Here is a 19,607-nt window from a genome sequence, read left to right as displayed (position 1 = left end):
AGCTTCAGCAGCAGCAATGGTAGGTGTCCAGCATATTTACCCCATAGAGGCTGTCACCCTGGACTGCCTACAATTACATAAGAGGAAATAGTCCCTTAAAATTCCTCTTTCTCCACCACACACCTGGGAATCAAAGGAGTCACTACGAAACAGCTCAGGAGACAAACTTCAGACTCAGACAACAAAAAAAGCAAAGCTTCCTCTGAAGATTGAAAAGCAGCACTCTAGCTGTATGATAAATCATATATGGTACTACCTACTTGTCTTGAGAATATGAGAGACATGTTCACCTGAGGACAGTGTTGGATGGCAGTACTGTTGTAGCTTAAGTTCACAGGTAACATACCAGGCACCACCGGCTTCAAAGATGCTGACCAAAGAGAAGGAAGGAGGATTTTGCATTGATTCTAGTCTGTAAGAATTATGTTCTTACAAACGGGATGTCTACATGATAGACATTTTGTCACCATTTAGTGTCTTACATAGAATGAAGGTAGTCCTTACCCCAAGGAGTTAAAAATAAGAAGCAGACATATTTGTGAGAACCATGTGAGCCAGTTGCTTAGTGTCCCAGATAAAGGTTTTCTCATCACCCTTCCTGAGGTGCATGTTTTGAGGCTCAGGTGATACAACTCACAATACCAGACTCTCTGGGAATGCCTTTGAGAATGAGTTTAACCTTGACAATCATCATGGGTATGCGCTCACATGCGGACAGAATATAAAGTATAACTACTTGACAGAGGAACTGTCAGGACTGAGATCAACAGTGACTATTTTCTTGAGCATCCTAGTTGGCTTGACCCAAATTTGTTCTGAAGTAGTAGATGACTAGTTAAGTGCATATGTATGCGATACATACATGCATGAACATACACAACATTATGTCAGTTGTGTAACTAATGACATTACTACCAGTTCCCACTCAAAGTTTGCACATTTTAACACTTATTATTGACACATCAATGCAATAAAGTATTAATGCACATACTCATTTTAGGTATGTGAATAGCCACATTCATGCTGATGGGGCTCATGTAGTTCAAGTCATGTATTCTTCAATGTTTGCATCTTAAGTCCTAGTCAACATTTAGTTTATCACTACTAGTATCACATTACTAGATAAATCTGCTCTTACCTTCTTTTAGGCCCCTTGTGTGGTCTTCCATTTCCCATCCCCCTTGATTTCTGTGTCTTATGTTTCTGGGACCTTTAATGCTCCTGACTGCAGTAGGCTCATTGCCAAGCCATCACCCACTCTTGCAAGCAACCTGGCACATTCATTTCAGCATCCAGATCCTTCCACCTCTATCTGGTAAAAATTTCCACTCTTCCTAGACGGACTACCTTTACGCTGCCTTTCTGTGATAGTCCTGTTTCTTCCCTAGCTTATTAACCTCAATAAAAGAGATATGTTTCTCTTTTTTTAATGCTTTCCCCTCAATCTCTCTAATTCCTTCCTTCTCGCCTTTCGTCTCCCAGAAATTCATTAGTAAATGAGGCAGAAATTTGCCTCACAGCTGTGCACATCCATTTGGTTTTCCGTGTTGATGCAAGGCATTTTTTGTAATGAATGTGCAGCAGAGACTGTTGTTCTGTACCTTTCTGAAAACAGGTAAGATTGCCAAGGATGGTGTATTTACTACCTTCTGAGGTGAGTGGTCTAGAACCATCATCAACACCTGTTGATGATTAAAGCAACTCTAGACGCTCTTCAGAAGCCCAGTTGAGCAGCTCCTTTCTTTGCTGTGGCCTTCTATTGTTATCTACATCCTCATTGTAAAAATGACTGCACAGCTATAGTAGCTAATGTCCTTTAACACTTTTTTTTTCCCAAGTTTGGAGACCACAGTTATAAAACTGTAATTGCTAGGAGATGCTGATCAGATATCTGAGTGGTTTTACAGAAGTGCCTGAAGGGTAGGCATTGCAAAACACAATGCAGAGTCCCTAGTCCAATACCATCCCAAGCCTTCAAATCCACACACAGTTACTCAGCCACACACAGAAGGCTGAGCTACTGTCAGGAAGCAGTGAAGCCTCCCTACATCACTACACAAACCTGGCTACACCACAGCCTGATTTACACAGAGTCAGCTCAGAGCTGTCTTTCATCTACACATGCTCCCAGTTAACTAGACATGACATTCTGCAGCTGTTTGAGCAGCAGAAAACTGATACAATAGCATGCAGTTTAAAGTCCATTCAGGAACTCATAGGTTCTTGTGTGGTTTAAGGCCCATGACTTGAAGATTATCCATCCTCATACATCTATGCCCATGTTTAGATTAAAAAACATACTAATATACTTCTAGAAGCATAACATAAATTAAAATTTTTTTACTGATTCTCATCAGGGACAACTGTATCTGTGCCATTTCTACAGTAGCTTGCTTTGAGATAGATAAATTCAGAAGCATTTAGAAGGGAAAATAACTCTTGGCCCATAGTTTTAAAGCAGCCACATCCAGTTCATCTCTTATTAGGCTTCAGTTGGGGTTTTTTGGTGTTGTAACCATGCCAATCACAAAAACTCCTGTAGAACTGATCTGTTTTTGTGGTACCGAATCAGTGAGATGTTCAAATCAGGGCCTTCAAAAATAAACCAGTTTTATATGAGATAGCTGCACAACCTTTATTATGCACAGATAATGAAACTAGCATATCCAAAGGCCACTCAGTTGTCCAACTCTCCTGACACATTGAAAACTAACAAATAGTTACTATAAGAATACAGTGAAAGCCACACTAATTACTGCCTTAAAACGATCATTTGCCTTCAGTGCCCTGATCTTACTTAAGAGACCATTTAAGTTATCCCCAAAATGTTTCTCTTCAACTTTAATGACACAAATAATGAACATCAGGCAATTATTAATAAGCATAATTAATTGATAGCATCGTTATATATCAATATTGAATTGTACTTTCTCCCATGAACACATAAATACAATCAACTGTCTCTGTCCCCCTTTAAAATGAAGGGTGACTGAAGTGAAAGGTGGAAAACTCACCCAACTTCACCTATGGAAGAGGCAAGAGTTTGCAATGGAATCCAGATACTCTATGTCCCAGGTCAGCACTGTGCCTACAAGGCCACACTGTGAACACTTCCAGTAAAACCTAGGGCAGATTAAATTAGAATATTTCTTTCCTTATTGCTTAGTCCAACCCATAAACAATTATGCTACAAAAATTATCCCCAATTAAAAATTAGCTCTTTTTTTGAATAAAAGTTGCTGTTAAAAATAGCCACAAATTGAAAATTGTGGGAGGATGGAATGAAGATAGAAATGTGCAGATAGCTAAAGGCATCCGCAACCCACTAGGGAAATATTTACAGTGTGGCTAGCTGAGTTATGCAAGATACCCCATATTGTCTTGTCTGGTAGAATTATCATTGCACAAGTTGTGGTGGGGGTTTACAAAATTGCCATTCTGACCTTTCAGGAAAGCAAAGCCATTACTCCGCAGGGCTGACTCAATTTGTTGCTCATCTTCCTCTCATGTGATCTTTCCTTTGACTCACTGAAAAGATTGGTGCACCTCTTGCGGTTTTTACTTTGAATTGATACCACAGCTTACTGATTATTTTTGGTTACTTGCCTTTTTATGTTCCCGCCCTCATTTCTTGCATAACATATATGACGCATCAGCAAACTGACCACACTTTTCCTTATACTGTTTAGGCTGGTGATAAGGGAAGCTCACCTTGTCTGAAAGCCTGTCCCTACACAGCCTGCTGGGAAGCATAGTGCTAAGAATAAAGATGATATATGACCTCTACATGTACTCATGATCCAAGTCTGCTGAATTTGAAATGCTGTAGGGTATAATTTTAGAAGCACTTTAAGTTTGTGAAAAATATTATATGGTAAGGACCTGCCTCAGAGTTGGCACACTGAGTGATTTGCATTGCTACTGAATTTAATGTTGAGTGGTATTCTGCGAGCCTGGGACTCTAAGCAACTGGCTCTTGTGTCAAGTACTAGTTATGGACACTTTAACAAGAAATACAGACCTTTGCATTCTGACCATACTGTTTAGGACCGTATCAAAGAAATCATGATTTGCATCAATCTTGCCTCCTAGAAAGACCTTGACTCTTGTGCCTGGGTAATGAGAGGCAAGAGGTTTATCTTCACGTAGTCCTGTGAGGTGGCTTACAGTCCCTGTACTGTTTTGACAGGTGGAAATTAGAGCACAGGGAGACCGAGTTAAGGTTACATAGAAATCCTAGCAGAAAAGGGATCTGACTCCTCAGCATCCTGGCTATGAGGCCAGAGCCTCATACTGTTACTCCGCGTACTGTTACAGCTACCATAGACAAAAAAAAGATGCCAAGTGCTAATCAATGGCTTGATCCTAAGCCACATTCACTAGAAGAATTAAATGCTGTGTTAGAATCATGTGCTTAAACCTCACAGCTATGGCACATATTTGGGCTGAGTTTTGGATGAAGAAACATTCCTGAAAGTTCATGTGTACTCACTGAACAAATGCAAGCCACTGGCAGTCAGCAGCAGTGTTTTATAAACAATCTACTGCACAGCTGTTTACTGCATGAATACAATGTCACATGCTGTTGTTAGGGTATCACTACATCAACTTCATGTAATACTTGTGGTAGAATTTACAGATTTCATGTCTAAAACTAAACTGCAGTTGGCACTCCAAAACATGCAAGCAGGTTATCTTCCTCTGAACATGCCCCTCCAACCTTGACGCAGGTTGCTGTTACAATAGTTCAATAAAAAGGTAAGATAAAACATTACCAGATTTATCTTTTTTCATCAGATCGATTTTGAAAGTTGAAACGCCATTGTTGCTTGTGCAACAGTACACACACCTCTCAAGACAGGGAGATTCTTTACAGTACCTTCAGATAATAAGTTGGCACATCTGACAGCAAAGACAAGGAGATGCCTTCTGACTCTTCAGGAATACAAAGGTATAGGAGTGCTTTTTGTAGTGACAGGCCACAGAAATACAGACATACCTAAACAGCATAGGAACAGACAGTCTGTTTCCAGCGTTAAAACCTACTTTTGCAGATCTTAAAATGATGACATTTTCCTAAGGTCAGCATTTTGTTATTTTTCTAAAAATCTTCTTTTCCCATGTCTTTCTCCTCTGTAAAAAACTTGGGTGTCTAGTGACTTCTGTGAAGTTGGTCCCAGTTTACATCATTGTAAGAGAATCCAAACTTTTGCACCTACATTTCTACCTGCTACTTCATGGGAACCCTGAATAGCTGGAATCAGTTACATTACAGAATGGTCTAAGTGTTACAGAAGAAGGGAACACATTCAAACAGATCAAAATACTGTTAAAATTTTTCTTTTGAACAGAAAAAAGCAATTTGCCAAAAATTACTTTGCAAGCTACATGTTCTGGTCCCCTCCACAACTCCTCTCTAGTTTGAGGGTGAAACACTCCAGCATGGTTCTTCTGTTACAGCATATTTGATTTTTATTTAGCTCTAATACTGGATCATCCCCAGGTCATTTGCATATACCCTTTGGTAACTGACTGCTTCACCATTTTTGTTGTAGACTACCCTTTTTATTAACAATGCACTGCCTCTGAGCACAATGTACTCACAGTAGTCTTTTTTTACAGGGAATTCCTAAACAAGCGGCTTTCATGCATCTTGTAGTTCAGCTGTCTTTGAATTCCCAGCACATCTGATGTGTCTCAGATGTGTCAGATCTGAGTAAGCACCGGGCTGGTGATCTGCATGCATGCCTTAAATCCTGTATGCTTAACATCCACATGCATACATTAGCTACGCAATTTCTGCACTATAGGTCCACCATCCCTACATTAGGATTTACTGCACCTGTAATACAGCGATAATCTTTCCAACAACAGGTAATCCAGGGCACTTGTATTCTCAGCCACATTGGGCTCCAATTACTCTTTCATTTGAAACATTATAAGGTAAGTGAAAGCATCCATTGCTAAAGAGATAGCTCCAATTATTGTTGTATCCCTTGTGGTAACGCCTGCCTGGCTTTCTGCTCTACAGAAGCTGATATTCCACCCTGAGATACATTTGTACAACTCCAATTAACTTAAAGAGAAAACAGAAACAGAGGCTTTTTTATTTTCAGTAGAGCCCCCTCCACTTGACCTGTTGAGCAAAGACCATATCCACACCTGAAGGACTAAGTTAGGAATTTAAAAAAATAAATTAAAACTCAAAAGAAATAGTAATAGAAACTAGAATTCAAGTCTGTCTGTTTTGTTGGACTTTAAAGTTATTTATTACTAGTATAGCATAATGCTTTTAATGATCAGAAAAGATAAATGAATAAATTGTGCCTCAAAGGTTGGCTAGAAAACCCCACAAATCCACTTTCCGTAGAAAACTGCAGTTTTGAATTATTTTGTTAAGCAAGGAAAAGCATAAATCAGGCCATTTAAAACACCATAGGAAAGAAAGGAACAGGAACCAGTGCCAGAATGCCAGTTGCTTCTGAGTTTACAATATTATCTTAAAATAAAGAATACCAACTACCCAGCTGCCTGTTATTCTTGTCAAACCACTTTTCATTAAAAAAAAAAAAAATAGGAAAAAGTCTTTTAGGTATCAACAGATAATTCTGTTTTCAGTGTCTTGAAGAAGCAGACTCAAAATTAAACTTAGTATCACACGGACTTAAACCTGCATTATCAGCTACTAGGGCAAGTCTTACTAGTCAACGACTGACTCTGGGATTATTTTTTTCTCTCCAAGGTTTGTTTCTTTTCTTGGTTTTGTTTCTTTTTTTGTTTTGTTTTTAACCTAACACATTCCTGCTAAACCATTTTCATTCAATGAAACAACACTTTTGATGTTAGTTTTTGGTGAACTTTCCCTATCTGCTCTAACCATAGCTTCAATGTCTGCAGTTTATTATCAATATGAACAAATGTAAGTAAACTATAGTAAAAGCATTGATTTATGCATGCTAGTAGACAGAATGATAAAGGCTGAAAGCAGTTACTGCCCTCAGCTGTTTGCACTGTTGTTTTTCCTGAGGTTGCTCCTGTAAAAGGGAGTTTGACAGAACACACAACCTCCAGCTGGTTGCTATTCATAGTTCAGTAAACTCAACTGAAATTACCTATAATTTACTTTCTAATACTCAAAGACATATATTTTCCAAGTCATTGTACCCTCTTCCCTTGCTTTACTGTTTCTTTACATGCCTATATTATTTCTTTCAAATGCACATCTGCTACAGATACTTTGTATCTGAAGCTTTCAAAGAATTTCTATTATATTTTAGCACCATTACAGAAGCATACGTAATTAAACACAAAATAAAGCAGCTGTTAGAAGGCTAATAAGAGTAAATTAAGCAAAAACTCTTCACTGACCTTTCTGGAACTCACAGAAGTCTTAATTTCGTTGAATTACTGCTAGCTTTTCATTCACGACAGACCAAACAGCCAAAACAGTTTTCATTTCTGTAGTACAAAGAGATCTTAAGGGAGGTTAGAGTTTTTATAGCTTCCTATCAGGCTCCAATAGGTGTTAAATACCCTGAACAGCAGCACCTAGGCTGTCTTGCCTATAAGTCTGGCTGGGAATGCTATTTGTGTTCTGCCTAGGCCTTACTAGCGCTGCCAGGAGCAGTGAGATGGGAGCTGCTCTAATAGGAAGGATGAGCAGACAGGCCTGTGTCCTCACTAACCAGCCCCCAATCCTGTTGGGACAGGGTTGGGTTTTGCTGCCTAATGTCCACCAAGTGAGGTAAGTTAATAAGTCAGCTGCTGTGATGCCAGCATGGGAAGTCCAGGGAACAAGTCAGAAATGGCAGGGGATGGGTGCTCAGGCCTAGGCCCACCTCCAAGATGTCTCATGTTGTAATGAAAGCTGTTACCCTACCAGATACAGAGATGTGCCACCCATGAGACTGGAAAGAGGGACACAGGATGAAGAGCTTACTGGGTAAATAAAACCCCAACAAAACCACACAACACAGGTATGGGTTTAAACCCATGCAGGGCAAGAAGCAAATGACTTGCACTGCTAAAAAAGGTGCGGGTGTGCCCCTTTCCTCACTCTCTTCTCCCCCTCCCCTCATGCACCGTGCCTGGGCTCAGTGCAGGGATGGGGGTAGGTCCCCGGTGCACCCGACCACCGCTGCTCATGCTCCTCTTCTGCATGGCTCCCCAGCCCGCTAGCTGCCCTCTCTGAGGCAGTGCATTGGCACTGCTACAGCGGCCGGCCCGCTGCCGCAGGACCGCGGAGACTTGTGCCGCGGGCCGAGGCGGAAGCGGGGAGGGCAGGTCCTCCCTCCATCCCCTGCCTCTGCTCCAGCCGGCTGCGGCCGACGGACCGTGCGTGTGAGGTGGCCCGGCCTGGGGGGGACGGACCACCCTTGGGAGAGGGCAGACAGCCCCTGCCCGCCCAGCGGGCGCTGATGCGGGGCGGCCGTTAGCGCCGCGCGCTGCGGCTGCCGCGCATGACATCACCGTGTGCGGAGCCCATGCGCCGCCGGGCGGCGCGGCCCCGCCAGGCCCGCGCCCCCTCCCCGTACGTGGGGGCGTGCCGGGGGCAGGGGCTGCCGCGCCCGCCGCTCGCCCGCCCGCCCGCCCGCCCGCCCGTGGGAGCGCTCGCGGCCCGCGCGCGTCGCCCACCCCCTCCCCGCGGCCGTCAGGGAATAGGATGGCGGAGAGCGAGGCCGAGACCCCCAGCACGCCCGGGGAGTTCGAGAGCAAGTACTTCGAGTACAATGGGGTGCGGCTGCCGCCCTTCTGCCGGGGGAAGATGGAGGAGATCGCCAATTTCCCGGTGAGGGACAGCGACGTCTGGATTGTCACCTACCCCAAATCAGGTAGGCGGGCGGCACTCCCTCCCCCCTGGCGGGGGCTGCGCCTGAGGGGCTGGGCGGGGTGGTGGGGGCGGCTTCTCTTCTCCCCGCCGCTTTCGGGGTAGGCGGCCCTGGGGAGGCGGGGGGCGCCCCCTCGGCCCCGGGCCGGCGGCAGCCGTCCCCGCCGGGCGGGCGGTGCGCAGCGGTGGCGCCGCGCTGCCGCGGGAGGCCCGGGCGAGGCCTGCGCCCTGCCGCCACAGGCCTGTGAGGAGAGGGGCTGCCCTTCAAGGCAGGCAGCCCCAGAGAGTTGAGGGGACTGCCCGCCCCGCGTCCCAGGCACGGGTGGGGCGTCCCTGCCCTCGGGCGTACCCACCGCGTTTAGATGCAAGCCTGCACCCCGTGCTGCCGCTGGTGGTCCTCGCCTCGGTGGCCCCGGTGCCTGCCCGCTGAACTGCGCGGAGGTAAAAATGCTGCTGCAGGCAAGGGAAGTCTCGCTCAGTCTAGACATGGAAAAGCGGGAACGTATATAGTATATGCGTACGGATGTCTCATGTGGCATACGGGTTTGCTGTCTCCTGTACGGCCTTACGAATTGTGGTCCCGAGGCGGCCGCTCAAGTCGTTCTGGGAGAACATGTGCTCCAAGTACGTTCTTGCTGCGCTGTCTGAATTGCCAGAAATACCTCCCCGTAGTAACAGTATAATAAGTGCGTGTTGCTGCAGTAAATGCATCCTTTAACCGTTTTATACTGTTCATGTGTCTGCTTTTAATAGCGTATTTCTTACCCTCTGCATTTCCAAGCAAGAATGTTTAAACAGAATTAACTTGGATTATAGTGCTGCCTGCAAAAAGGCAGACAATATGGTAGCTTTAAAACGCACCCGATAAAACCAGATAGACTCTTTCTTAAGTGCATTCCTGAGTGACTTTTTTTTTCCTGACAATAAGATGATCCCTTTCTAGAAAATTCAAAGTCTACTGGGAATAACAGATGTTAGCTCTGTAAATACCCTTGTAAAATGATGCTTCAGTATCATAGGTTTCTGACTTATTTCATTGTTTGTTCTATGAATGGCTAATGCTTTTCAATTTCTTGGTGTGCTGCTTCGAACATATACGCATTTTCTACAATGCAGTATCTGTTATCATTTCTCAAGCAGTTCCAAATATTTGTCTTCACCTTTTTTTGATATTTCATTACTGATGATGCTGTTAAAGACTAGCTAGAGCTTGATAGATGCTTTATGCATTAGATAAGAGATAGTATGTAGACGGATGGCCCCTGAAATGCTAGGATTAGGAACAGATAGCTACATCTTTATTATTCTTTTAAACTGTCTTCTCAAAGATTTGTGGCATCCAGCAAGAACACAATTTAATTCTTTCAGTTTTAAGATTTCCGTTTTGCAAATCTGGGTTTACAGGGCTCCTGTGTTAGCATCGCACCCCGACTTCATATTGGCGGATCGTTAAATATCCTCAGCTAACCTCAGTTTCCAGCAGCCGGGCACAATATAGCTAATATATCAGCTGGCGATAGCTTAGTTTTGATGGCTATACAGTTGGCTGTGGAAAGCCAGTTTGCATAACCATATTTAATTTGCTATTATTTTGTTAATATAGCAGCATCATATTAGGTCTCTTGGGGCTCCAGCTGAGGCCAGTGACAGGGAACTTGTTCACTTACAAAGTTAGTGGCAACGCTGTCGTGGCTTAGCCCCAGCCGGCAACCAAGCACCACACAGCCGCTCGCCCACCCCGCCTCCCGCAGTGGGACGGGGAAGAGAATTGGGAAAAAAAACCTCGTGGGTTGAGACAAACACGGTTCAACAGGACAGAAAGAAAGACGAGAACAACAACGATAACACCAACAAAGGAATGTACAAGAACAAGTGACGCCCAACGCAGCAACTGCTCACCACCCCGTGATCGACAGCCCGTCCCCGAGCAGCGATTTCCGCCCCCTGGCCAGCTCCAGTTTATGTACTGGGCATGACGTCGGATGGTAGGGAATATCTCTTTGGCCAGTCTGGGTCAGCTGTCCCGGCTGTGTCCCCTCCCAGCTCCCCGTGCACCCCCAGCCTGCTTGCTGGCAGGCCAGCACAAGAAGCTGGACTGTCCTTGACTGCTCAGCAACAACCCAAAACATCAGCACATTATCAACAATTTCTCATCCCAAATCCAAAACACAGTCTCATGCTAGCTTCTGTGAAGAAAACCAGCTCTATCCTGTCTGAAACCAGGACAAACGCTTACTACAAGAGGATTTACTAACAGTCACTGTGAAGGAAGGAAAAAGAAGACTGAGAACTGGCACACCAAAACTGAAGGTACGGTGTTGTGTGGAAGAGCTGGGGGAACAGCCTTGGGATCAAAATAGGTGCCATAGTGCCATACTTGCCGGGAAAGAGAATCATAGAATCATAGGGAATCATAGAATCATTTAGGTTGGAAAAGACCTTTAAGATCATCAAGTCCAACCATTAACCTAGCACTGCCCAGTCCACCACTAAACCACATCCATAAGCACCACATCTACATGTCTTTTAAATACCTGCAGGGAGGATGACTCAACCACTTCCCCGGTCAGCCTGTTCCAATGCTTGACAATCCTTTCAGTGAAGAAATTTTTTCCTAACATCCAATCTAAAACTCCACTGGTGCAACTTGAGACTGTTTCCTGTTGTCCTATCAGTTGTTGCTTGGGAGAAAACACTGACATGCACCTTGCTACAGCCTCCTTTCAGGTAGTTGTAGAGAACAATAAGGTTTCCTCTCAGCCTCCTTTTCCCCAGACTAAACAGCTCCAGTTCCCTCAGCTGCTTCTCATAAGACTTTTGCTTGAGACCCCTCACCAGCTTAATTGACCTTCTCTGGACATGCTCCAGCACCTCAATGTGTTTCTTGTAGTGAGGGGCCCAAAACTGAATACGATATTCGAGGTGTGGCCTCACCAGTGCTGAATACAAGGAGACATACTTGGGTCTTGAGGAATCTGATGTCCTTGTCATGGGAATAGGCTCTAGACAATAGTAACGTCTGCAAGCTCCACCTTTAGGTAGCCTGAAGTCTACCGAGACCCTTGGGGCTTGTTTTGCCAGCTGATCCTATGTGGCTTGCAGCTCGGTGCCTTATTTAGGGCTTCTGAATCAATTATCAAAGGGTCTGCTGGCTAGGGACAGACATGTCAGTAGAAATCAGGCTGCCCTAATATGGTTCCCATTGATTTAGCCAAGGTCATGCAGTCTTGCATGTAAGTCTATAGCAAAGCCAGAAATTAAATCCAGAACCTTAAGCTCCTCTGTATTAGCTTAACTATAGCTTCATCTTCCTGTCTCTCCGTAGCATTGACAAAGATTTTTCTGCTTACTGAAGCTAATCAGAATTTTCATTATGTTGCTGTAATCAAAAAAAGTAGGTTTACAAAACAGATGTCATGCACAAAATATAATTATTTGGGGTGAAATACTTTGGCTTTTTTTGGTAATCTTTAAAGGTAAAACATGGTTTGGACTATTTATCTAGTTTCTGTTAATGGAACAACATTTCACGAATATTATTGACAACAGAATTTTAGGAAAAGAAAAATGCACCAATGTCAGATAGGTTCAGTGAAAGGCTTTGTTGTTGTTCTTAAGAAAGTCAGTTTTGTTCAATGTTTCACCAGCTCACCATCTGCTCAGACTATGGAAAATACACAAACAAGTCCGTCTGCTAGATGTGTCAGAGGCCAGAGCTTCTAGCTCTTACTGAGTCCTGTGCTACAATCTAATAGCAGAAGGCTCCATCAGTAGCTGTTGACCATATGTTGGTTTATCTGGCAAAGAAAATACACAAGTGGCTTATAGGGTCAGGACTGCATTAGTAATCCTAGGGACTGATGAGTTAGTATGTATGCCATTTTGAAGCCATTATACTTTGCTTATATACAGTTTATGATATAGCTGTAAACATGTGAAATTGAGATAGTGCTTGGAAGTAGTTATAGATAATGGTGAATTGGGAGTTACCCAGGAAAAAGCTGGTCCAATACTGGTAGAAAACTGAATGTACCAGCAGCCTTACTGGGAATAATGTAATAAGCCTAATGGAAAATGGCTCTGCTTTAATGTGATTTCTACTGATGGATGGCTAAATAATGATACTCCTTATGTCTTTAATTATTCTTAACACCTGTGTCCAATCAATGGCAACAGCTTTTGGGAGCTGCTGGACTAGGAGAAGCTTATGCCTAAAACCCAGGGACTCATTTAGACATGTAAGTATGTGAATGTGCATGTATGCTTATACACATGCATACGATAGAACTGTAATTACAGAAAACCTTTTTATCATGATGCATAATTTGAAATGAGGTGTGCTACTGCTCATGAAGAAATGAAGTCACAAGTTTCATCTTTCATGTAACTGTAATATAGAATAGGCAGGAGGAATGGGACACTGAGATTTACAGTAGCTGCAAATGTAAAATGGAATACCATTCTCTATAACACTAAATAATTGGAGCTTATGCAACAGATTTTTTCCTATGAACGTTGCATCTGTATCTTATTTATGAAACAGTGTGCCTCTGTCCCAGCTTTCCTTGAACCTTCCTGTACTATGGGATTTTTTGTACCCTACTTGAAAATTAAAATTCTCCTCCATGAACTTAAACTACAGAATTAATGAATAAGCACATTATTTCATGGTATTCCCTCAGTCATCATGCCAAGAGCTAGATTAGCTGTCTGTTAAGGTCAATGATTTCAATGGTATTAAATCAGTCCCGAAAGTATAGTATTGAGTCCAGGTTCACTTAGTAGTTTGTTGTGTCTTATGATGCTAACCCCCGATTGTATATGACCTGTCCATTTGCTTTACTCCTAAGTGATGTACAGTAGGTCTCTCAATACCATCTTGTATCTGTTCTGAGTGAATGTGCATTTTGCATTCTTGGGTCAAAGCCCACAAATTAATGCATTTTTGCAAAACTGGTAATTTGAGAAAGTGAGCTATTTACATTACTAATGAAGCTATCTCTCCCATGTTGATTATTTTGCCAAATAATTTTCTGAGTTCTGTGTGGAAAAATGTCAGTTGTTGGGCAAATGTCAGCTTCAAGTCCAGCCTGTTCGTGAGAACTCTTGCATTTAATGCCCGACAATAGGTCAGAAGAGCAAGTGCTGGATATGGTCTCTACCTGCCTGGAGGTGTGGTTTTTTTATAGATAGCATTTTGGATTTTCCTTGCAGCACTGGATTTTCATAACTGCCCATTACCTTGTAGGGAATATGATGTCTGACTAGGCCTTTGGCTTAATGAAGAGCTGGCAGTGAATTTGCAAATGAGTTCAAGGACAGCTTTCCTGTGTGTACGTTCATTGAGTTCTCCTCTTTCAAATTCTTTAACACTTACCTCCCGTGGTATATGAAATCAACCAGAGAAAGTTAAATTGAGTTGTTCGTTATTTTATTTGCTTAAAGGATTCCGTATGTACAGAAGAAGGTCAGGCTTCTTGTTGCATCTGTTTATAAAGTGCATTGCACGCATTGTGGGTTTTCTGTCTCCTCCTGTTTGGCGTGCCTCTCCCACTGCATGCATACCACTCTTTTATCCTCTTCTATTTCCAGCACTCCTGAATCCAACACCTCCTCTTGCTGGGACACCAGTATGCCCCAGTCCCTTTCGTGGCTGGTGGAAGGAGCTTTGTTCATTGCTGTGTGCATCTCCTTTCTCTGCCACGTGTCAGGGGCTCCATCTAGGTTTTTCTGTGGCCCATTTCCCTCGTGCTATAATCCCTATTAATCTTTCCATGCCAGGGACACTGTGCCCCAGGGTTTTCTTCTGTTATGGGTAACAGTTGTTTGATCCATTGACTGCTACAGCAGCTTGGCTGTGAACCAAATATAGAGGGTACAATGTAAACCCCACTTTTCTTGTTTGTCTGATTCTCTAGTAAAATTAATAGACTTCTGCTCATCAGCATCTAGAATATTCTTTGATCAGACTCAGCACTCAAAAGTTATTACACTTAAGGCAAAGTAGGGCTTGAACCATTAGGGATGTAGACGCATGTAATTTTTCTTTGACTGTGAAAATGGTTTAAGGTTTTCTTATCTCTGGCCTCTTGTTTTTTCCCTGTATAGTCAGTCTGTGGGACCATGTTATAAAAACATAGTGGCAAAATGTCTTGATTTAAGAAATACACTGTAAAGAAAATGTGCCAAATGACTATGCCTTATGTGGAATCTTGCTTTGTTTGTCTTGTGCAACCCTACCCTTCACATTTTCCACAGACTACAAAAATCTCTTGGCAGCGAGATTGTATTTACTGGTAAGATTGGTTTCTGGTTCGTTAAGCATTACTGTACTGCACAATAATACTTTTATTATTCAATATAAAGATTATTCTTGCTTGACAAAGGTTACGTGGCTACACGTGACCTATGCTTGCACAGGCATCCTGCAGTCTGTGGACATCTAACCCACCAGCTAACATAGCTGCAGTTACCTGCTATAGCAGTCAGTGAGTAGGTGACAGATCTGCATGGAGGTATGTTGGTTGAACATTATGGCAGGGAATCGCTGTGCCTATGTCCTCTGTTACCTGCCTGTAAGCATACCCCAGTTATGGCTTGGTAAGTTGTACTTTTTCAGTGCCCTGGCTTGCTGCTTAACCTCCTAACATGTATTAGTGGCCTCTGCATGATGTGACAGACTGGTAAGCCTAAGTGCAAGGCATCCAGTGCTTCCCACCTACCCAGAAATGCATAGGTCCAACACAACTGACAGTCAGTCCTGATTTGCACAGTCATAAATGAGAGGAGAATCAGACTGAAATGTTGCCCAAGGATGTGCTCAAGCTGTGGGAGTTTCTAGGCTGGGAGCTGTCGGACACAGTGATGTGAGCCAGCTGCGGTGGATTGCAGAGGTTTGCCCTGGTAATGGATAGTCGGAGATGGCCTTACACCACTGTAGCAAAGGCTCCTCAGGCAACACGAGCATCCATGTGGATGTTTGTGTATTAAACTAGTTGACTTGCCTTAATTTCCAGTGTTCTCATATGGAATTCCTCTTGAGACTTTTGTTGGTATTATTTTGTAACAACAGTTTTGCAGTTGCAAAAGAGCTAGATTCTGCTATTCTGGATTTACAGTCCTGTTCTCTTTGCAGAATTTTGGTGCCGTGAGCTTAATCTATTTTCATTTAAAGAATGAATGCCCAGAATGTTACTGGCCCAGTGGCATGCCTCAAGAAATCATGAGGTTGTCTTGAAAATCAAGATACTTTTACACAAAATACATTTGGGATTATTTTTCGTTTACCTCTTGTTTTTGGGGCAATATTATGCTCACTTACAAGCTCTTCCCTGTGACATGGAACAATAGGAAACCTCTGTTAGTTTCATAAATGTGGATGAACAAGTTAGTTAATGTCTTTAAAATAAGAATATGGTATTTAACTTTTTCTCTTTTACAATAACATCACACTTACTTGGTTTCTCTATTTAATTTATAAAGCTCAGATATTGTTATCATGCCAACTGGCAAGAAAGAATGGACTTCTGTACTCAAACAGAAAGGGAACAGCAAACTGCATTGGATGATGGAGATATGTTTGAGCTGTCCTTTTAGGGACTGATGTACAGGGTCCATATTTGGATCTAATTTCATGATCTTGGTGACTGAAGCCATGTTCCTTCCACCAATTAGAAGAGTAAATACTCTGCTTAAACTCACTCCATTGAGGACCACTCAGGTGCAGAAAGTAACACCTGTAGACAAGTGTTTGTCGGGGTTAGGGCCACTGTGTTCCTGTGCTTTGAAACCCCTTTTGAAATGGGTCTGTTTTTTGTTTTATTTATATACAGCTCAAAATACCTTCTGGTATTGAATCAGTCTTAAATTGCTGGGTGCAGAAATGATAAATAAAAGCATCAAATAATAAGTAATTGAAGACAGTGTTAAGTTTGCCACTGATGCATTTGACTTGATTTCAGTGGGAGTTGAATTGAATGGGTCCTTACGTGCCTCAAACAGGAAATAAAGGTGGAGAAGAAAAATACATTATTAAGGAAAACACATTTTTGTTATCTAGCTAGCAGCGTTTCTTTCATGAGCCTTTTATCAAACCAATGAAAGAGATGTTACTAGAGACAAAACAACTGGTTCAGAAAAGGAAGAATTTTCCAGCTACCTAGGAAGTTTTGCTGTATCTCTTGCAAATGTAGCATAATTGCTCCCTTGCTGTGAAGTAGTGCAAAACTTAAGCAACCTGCTTTTTGAAAACAGGCTCAAGGGAGGGAAAAAAAAAAAAAGAAAAAAGGTTTTATCCTGTGAAAACAGTGTATTCTGGACATGTGAAATCACTATTGACTGGACGAGATGATAATGACCTCAGAGACTAAAGAATTAGAAAATTATGTAAATTGGCCAAACTCATCATCCAGTCATTCTCATTTCATGTTAATGTTCATCTTTCATAGTGAAGATACTAATGAAAGGAAGCAAAATGCTTGAACATTGGACTGAATTAGATCAAGCACACGTTATTTTTCGTTGTTATTATTCAGTCTTTTATTAAATGAAGACTTCTCTTGTTGGGTACAGTAGGGATTCATATACCCTATGCTGAGGGGAAGGAACTACACTCTACATTGTCCCATCAATGCTGCTTTAGAAGTGATGCAAGGTGGTACACTGGGCATGTGATATGACTTTTTGGCTAGAGATTCTGTGACCTTGGATAAGTCATATAATCTTCTGGACATACAATCCCCATTTTCCACTGGAGCCATGTGGAAGAATTTTTCATGTATAATTTTTCATGTATAATTACAAGAAATTCTTTTGGACAAAGTGTGTCACCATTTATTTTTTTATAGAGCAACTAGCAAATTATGGTTTTGTAATTGAATTAAGCTTCTCAGTATTAAAGCTGAGCACGTAATCCTAGTACGTAGGAATGCGTTTTTCCCCTCCATGGGAGGGAGCAATGAACAGAGGGTTAATAATGTGAAGCACCCAGCATCTCATCACTTTGACCCTATTCAGGGTCTCTGTAACACCTTGTAGAATCCAGGAAGGTGAAGCACAAGAGTGGAAATAATTATGGTTCTGTATACCAAAGTCTTTTACAGACTCTTACAAAAGAAATAAACCATTCACATCATGTCTTAATGCTGTAATATATTGCAGATTCAGAAGCAAGAGAAGTGTTTTGCTGTGTGTGCGTGCAGACAAGACAACACGGCAGAGGAAACGGTCCATCATTATAACATCTCAGCCAAATTAGGCTGTAGGCTTAGGAAAGCCACTGTGAGGGGGGTGAAGGAGTACTGAGGAACATCAGGGAAGAAGCGTGTCATGGTGCTGAAAGTGTGGAGGAGAGATTTAGCTGCTTAAATCCGAGGCAGTGGCTGAGATAGTAAAGAATAAAAAGTAAAAGGAAGAGCACTAGAAAAACAACTGAGGGGGGATTTTTGTGTCAAAATCCATCTGTAATTTAAAAAATGCAAGCTGATTTCATATGCTTTTATGCACCTGCTGTTTATAGTGCAGGATGTGAAAAGCCATCATCCCTTGTAAGGCTGCAAGTTCTAGATACTGTATAATGACATTAGAACACCATATGGGATATAGACAATGGTGCTGAATTAGCCCTTTGCTGCGTGAGTAATAAATTCATCTAAGACAACAAAATAAGACAAGCGTGAAGCAGGTGAGATGAGAATAATGTTCAGAAGACACCCACTGGCTATACATGCAGCAGTCCAGATTTGGCAGTACATTGGCCACTTTGCAGTGTTCTGTTGATGCAAGGCAATCACAAACCCAGGTTAACCATCCAGTTAAATGCCGGTTTACTGCTGATCAGGGTTGCCAAAGTAGCACAGAACAGCTACAGGCATTGCTAAAATTGGATTGCTCTAAGCATAGATAGCTGTAGTGCACATTAAAGGTGATCAATGTCGGTGCTTCTACTGGATCACCAGTGCTTTCTGTCAGAAAAGGTGTGTTCTCTTCAAGGATTTTTCTGCAATACTGAGAAAACCCATGGTGATATAGATTGGCTGATCCCATTTTGTTTTCCCAATTAGATGTATTTCCATTTCTAATTCTGAAAAGCAGCAATAGAAATAGAATAGACATGTCTATAGTTTGCCTAAAACTGCAGTTCAGTAGACAGAGGGGATGACTGTGTGCTAAATATGAGTGGGGGCAAGAATGGTTTTGCAAGGAATGGTACGGCAGCTATAATTTGAGGGGGACTCTGTTTGAGACAAAATGCTTTACTTCCTGACCTTAGACAACCAACAGCTGACTATAACAGGCTTTATAGTTTGATGCATGGACGTTAAACAATGTTTCTTGCAATTATGAAACAAAAATGTGCTGCTGCTTTTTTTTTTTTGCATTTATAATCATCTGCAGTGGTTTCACATCATACTGTGGTGTGCTGCCTTCTTGCAGTTTAGTATATGCAAATGCACATTAATGTGTAGGCAGGTTTTGCCTAACAATTTTCCTGGAAGGGATCGCAACTGAGGCATAGAATTGCATTTTGAGTGGTGAGGGACATCTTCTGATACACGCTTACCATATGGGGAGAGGAACATGTTCACAGCAAAAGGTATGAGAACTACCTCAACGCAAGTTTCTAGTATAGATGCCTTATTCTCTTCTGCCTTCTGGTCCTATTTCAATCAGCAGAGCTCACTATGAGGCTCTGCATTTAGCCACAGACCATATTACAACTCTGTGGAACAGAACACAGAAAGTGATACGGTTGTCCTAGAAATTAGTGGCACTAAGGGTA

General features: G+C 42.4%; 1 protein-coding gene across 1 annotated transcript in view; it reads left to right on the top strand.

The window, feature by feature from the left end:
- Positions 1-8,662: 8,662 nt before the first annotated feature.
- The window catches only part of SULT4A1 (sulfotransferase family 4A member 1), a gene marked incomplete at both ends in the record, with an annotated part of 31,703 nt that continues 20,758 nt past the window's right edge, over positions 8,663-19,607 (top strand). The window contains one exon of the mRNA XM_082003916.1: positions 8,663-8,831. Coding sequence (XP_081860042.1) covers positions 8,663-8,831 — 169 coding nt within the window. The remainder of the gene's footprint in view (positions 8,832-19,607) is intronic.

This window comes from Phaethon aethereus, assembly GCF_964289735.1.
Source record: "Phaethon aethereus genome assembly, chromosome: 1".
NCBI classification, from domain to species: Eukaryota; Metazoa; Chordata; class Aves; order Phaethontiformes; family Phaethontidae; genus Phaethon; species Phaethon aethereus.
The sequence above is the reverse complement of the archived record's forward strand: the minus strand, read 5'-3'. Positions and strand labels throughout refer to the sequence as shown.